Genomic DNA, 4,954 nt, shown 5'->3' on the forward strand with positions numbered 1-4,954 from the left:
GGACATGCGAAGGACTCGGTGCCCCTGCACCTGCATGCCACAAATCCTTTCCCCTTCTTACCCATGCTTTTATCTTTCACGATGATTTTTTAGGGGATATCTTTTACGAATGATTTTTTTAGGGGATATCTTTGACGATGATGGACCCGCTTACATGATTATTATCATTTTAATTTTATGTCTTGTTGGAACATCAATATGTTTCAATAAAGCTTCCTTGTATATATTTTCATAAGCATCAACATGCAAATTGTTAGAAAACTAGATTGCTTAAAGGCATAAACCACCAAAATCTTAGATACACTAGATTGGTTAAAGTCAATGTCGTTAGTTCTTTCAGTGAACTTTATAGTTTGGTAAGTGTCGAAATCATGCTCTCTTTTTACACAACTTGACGACTACATGTCATGTTCATGGTGCATGCATGTTAAATCATGTTTCTACACATTTTCTCGGTGCTTTGTTGACTTTGTTTGTACGTATATTCCATATGTTTCGTGTCAAGAAGATGAATTTTAAAAATCTGCTCCACAATTGCATTGACATGGATTATGATCCCATTCATCTTTGAATGACTCCCCTCCCTGCCATCTTCTCTCAGTGGTAGCTTGCAGGGAGGGAGTGGCAACATTTTAGGAGGTGAGGCATTTCAGAGCTTACGATGCGACATATAATATAAGCTCCTAGGTTTGTGGCAAAGGGTTTCAACTGTTGGTGGATCGATATTATGCCCAATGATTGTTAGGAAATTTGCAATAGAGACACAACATGTTGCTAGGCAAGGGCGATAGAGGTGACACAGAAGCCTCGCCTAATTTGCTGGGTCAGATTTGGATGGTGTATTTTATGTACAAATATGCTCGGTGCTTTTTCAAACTTGTTGTGTGCATATTCCATATACCCGGTTTCAAGAAAATTAGCTGAATTTTGTTACTACCCCAAAACGTTGATGAACCGGTTATGGCCCCACACATTCTTGAACGTCCCCACAGAAAGTTACACTATATCTCCTCGCTCTGTGTCTTTCTCTATGCTCGCTTGGAAGGATGGAGTCGAAAGAGAGTAAGAGCATCTCTAGTGGCTTGTGTATCCCATAGTCTATGTCAAATATAGACCATCAGAGGCCAAAAAATGTGTCCAGCGGCTTGTGTATGTGCTAGTCTAAATTTTAGACATCCACCCGAATCGCTACGCATTGTCCATATTTAGACGACGGAGCGAGGACGTCCAAACAGAGCTGCCCCTTCGCGAGCTCGCTCCCGCGCCGATCTGAAGAAGTTGGAGACGAGAAGACGGCCACGCCACTGCCCCGAGGAGCTCGCCGTCGCTGAGGTACGCTCTGGTTTTTCCGATTCAGAGAGAGGGAGAGTGATTGAAGAGACAGGGCAGGGAGATGGGGCCGATGGATCTGAGGCCAAATCCGGCCGCCGCCGGCGGCCACTGTCGCCCTTGCGGATGGGGCAAGGAGATGCGAGAGAAGGGGCAGGGGATGGGGCTCCGGTTGCGAGCGCGGCACCGGCGGCGAGCATGTGCGCGAGCGGCGGGTGCGCCGGCTGCGAGCGGCGGGTGTGAGGGGGATGCGCGAGCTGCGGGTGCGAGCGTGTGCGCGAGCGGCTGGGGCGCCGGCTGTGAGGCGCGAGCGGGTGGGGCACGAGCCCGAGCGGCTGGGGCACCGGCTGCGAGCAGCGGCTGCGAGCAGTAGCGTGTGCGCGAGCGCCAGCTCTCTGAATATTGCTGCTGCTCCATGTATCTGAATATTGCTGTTGCTCCCTGTATCTGAATATTGGTATTGTTCTCTGAATATCTGAATATTGCTGCTGCTGCTCTTTGTGTGCAGATGGAAAACTCATATGAGCTGGACTCACAGATCAACAACTCCTCATTTCTGGACATGATAAATGTAGGATCGAGTGACACAAATTATTATGGAACAGCAGATTGTAGCCCACTTGCGGAACAAGTGACGATGCCTCCACAAAAGGGGGAAAAATCTGCGAAACCAAAATCAGCAAAAGGAGCCTCCACAAAAGGGAAAAATTGGTCAACTGCTGAGGACTTGGTGTTGATTCAAGCATGGGCAAACACTAGTCTGGATGCGGTGACCGGGACCGATCAGAATTCAAGTACATATTGGGGTAGGATTTCAGATCACTACGACGCTCAGAAAAAACCGTCATGGCCGGAGCGTGGTTCTAATGGACTCACCTGTCGTTACAACGTTATTTCAGCACTCACGAGCAAGTTCTGTGCATGTATTCAACAGATATTAAATAGAAATTGCAGCGGAATGACTTTCTCTGATAAGGTATGCATCTATCTTCTAATTCGCTTCTAATATACCATGTGTTGTATGGAAGTGTTAACTCTTCATTTCCTTTTTCAGGAAAGAGATGCACACCGCATTGCTACATAGAGTTTGAGAAGTATCCAAAGTGGCAGACACGTCCGCTTCCTCAGAAGAAACAAAAGAAGACCTCGGATGCAAGTCCGGGTACAACCTCCAACGATGAAGACTTCGGCGCATGCACTGATGCTCTTGAAGAAGAGCTAAGACCTCCTGGTACGAAGCATGGCAAGAATGAACGTTTGAGGAAAGGTAAAACTTCTGAATCCAATGATAGTGGTTGCAAGTTATCATTAGAAAGTGTGTGGGCACAGAAGATAGAGAAGGATGATATCAAAGAGGCCACAAAAATTGCTCGCTACACGAGAGCTTTTGAATTGCAAAAGAAGCAGATTGCATTGCAAGAAAAGGATGATGCACGGAAACAGTTTGAATTAGATGAGAAAATCATGCTCATGGACACATCTCATATGAGTGATGCACAGAAGCAATTCTACAAGAATAAACAAGATGAGATCATTGCTCGCTGCCAGAACACATCTGGTTGACCTTCATTTGTTGTTCTGTCTACTATTTCTTATCACTTGAACTATTTGTCACTTGAATTATTTGTCACTTCAACTATTTGTGACTTGAACTATTTGTCACTTCAACTATTTCTTATGCATACATGAAAAACTAGATGAAAGGAAATATACTACAAAGTTACTTGTACTACATCATTCGTGTCCAAACTTCTGCCAGAGGTGCTCAACTAGATCATCTTGAAGCTGAGAATGTTCATCTTTGTTTCTAATTTGCTGATGCATCTGAATAAATGCACTCAGCTCTTCCGCATGAGTAGAGGACACCCTGACTCTTTCTCCCATTGCCTCATAAGTGTTGTTTTGCTGACCAGTGTGCCGTTCGTCTTCAACTATCATATTGTGCATTATGACACAAGCTTTCATGACATCACCGATTTCTTTACGTTTCCAACCTTTCGCAGGTCCTCGGACAATGGCAAAACGGGATTGCAGAACTCCAAAGGCTCGTTCCACATCCTTTCTAGCCGCCTCTTGCCTTTGGGCAAAATGTTTCTTCTTTCTTGTTTGTGGAGATGGTATGGTCTTCACAAATGTTGCCCACCGTGGATATATGCCATCTGCAAGGTAATACCCCATTGTGTATTGATGACCATTGATGGTATAATTCACTTCTGGAGCTTCACCTTCAGCTAGCTTTGCAAACACATGAGAACGTTGAAGAACATTCAGATCGTTGTTTGACCCTGGTAAATCAAAGAAAGCATGCCAAATCCAAAGATCTTGGGAAGCAACTGCTTCCAAGATCATTGTGGGCTCTTTCACATGACCTTTAAACATGCCATGTCATTTTTTTGGGCAATTTTTCCAACCCCAGTGCATACAATCTATACTCCCTAACATACCAGGGAATCCTCTTTCCTCCCATATTGCAAGTAATCTTGCAGTATCTTCTTCATTTGGAGATCTCAGGTATTGGTCTCCAAAGACTTCACAAATTTTGATCACAAACTTCTTGCTAGCCTCTAGATTAGTAGCTTCTGCAGACCGGATGTAGTCATCGGCACTATCAGCTGCTATTCCATAAGTTAGCATTCGCATTGCTGCGGTCATCTTTTGCAACGGATGCAACCCAAGAAGTCCACAAGCACTTCTTTTTTGCGTAAAATAACCATCATAATCATGTTGAAGTATAGTTTCAGCTATGCGATTAAACAAATTACGAGACATCCTAAACCTGTTCGTAAAAATGTAAATAAGATAGGGAGGTGAAAAATAGGCAGACATTAAGTAAATGTACTAATTACAAACCTTCGCCGAAATAAGTTTTCGGGATAGCGAGGACTTTCTTTGAAGTAGTCATTCCATAGTAGAACAAATTCTGCATCTCTTGCTCGATTGATTGTCTGACGTCCATGCTTGGAACCGCCATGGCGTCGACGGTTCCTCTGCTCTTCCTTCTTGCGCTCTGCGAATGCTACAAGAATGAGTTCGTCGTCGTCAGATGAAGACGACGACGAATTCATGAGCATATCCAAAGAAGAAATGTTTCCACTCATCATTCTGTTGTGTGAGAGAAGACAAAGGAATTCAGGAGAGGAATGAGAAGGCACAACCAGGATTGGTAAATGAGAGGTGGGAGGGGTGGTATATATAGACCTGGAATATAGCCGTTGAAAATATAGCCGTTGGAAATAGAGCCGTTGGAAAAGTAGCTGTTGAAAATATAGCCGTTGGAAACATAGACTACCAAATTTAGACAATCCACTGAAAAACTGAGGTTGTCTAAAATGAAATTTTTTTACACCATTGTGTATGTGAAGATATAGACCAAATTTACACAAGCCACTAGAGATGCTCTAAGAGGTGAGGCATGCGAGATCATTCAAAGTTTCACGATTATGCCGATTCCATGTAGATGGTTGGCTCAATGTCATAGCCAAGTGAAGATGGGGTGAGTTGCTACGAGGACACATCATATGCCGATTCCATGTAGATGGTCGGATCAATGTCATAGCCAAGTGAAGGTGGGGTGAGTTGCTACGAGGACGCATCATATGTCGATTCCATGTAGATGGTTGGATCA

General features: G+C 44.2%; 1 protein-coding gene and 1 pseudogene across 1 annotated transcript; one reads left to right on the forward strand and one right to left on the reverse strand.

Annotated features, from left to right (window-relative positions):
* Positions 1-1,966: 1,966 nt before the first annotated feature.
* On the forward strand, positions 1,967-2,892 carry LOC125546517 (annotated as a pseudogene).
* Positions 2,893-2,915: 23 nt separating this feature from the next.
* Positions 2,916-4,472, reverse strand: LOC125547708. The gene is made up of 3 exons (XM_048711509.1): positions 4,180-4,472; positions 3,774-4,105; positions 2,916-3,560 (listed from the first exon to the last, which is right to left on the reverse strand). The coding sequence occupies exons 1-3, from the start codon at positions 4,428-4,430 to the stop codon at positions 3,064-3,066; spliced, it is 1,080 nt and encodes a 359-aa protein (XP_048567466.1). The 5' UTR covers positions 4,431-4,472; the 3' UTR covers positions 2,916-3,063.
* Between the last annotated feature and the right edge of the window lie 482 nt (positions 4,473-4,954).

The sequence above is a fragment of the Triticum urartu genome, chromosome 3, assembly GCF_003073215.2.
Source record: "Triticum urartu cultivar G1812 chromosome 3, Tu2.1, whole genome shotgun sequence".
Classification (NCBI taxonomy): domain Eukaryota; kingdom Viridiplantae; phylum Streptophyta; class Magnoliopsida; order Poales; family Poaceae; genus Triticum; species Triticum urartu.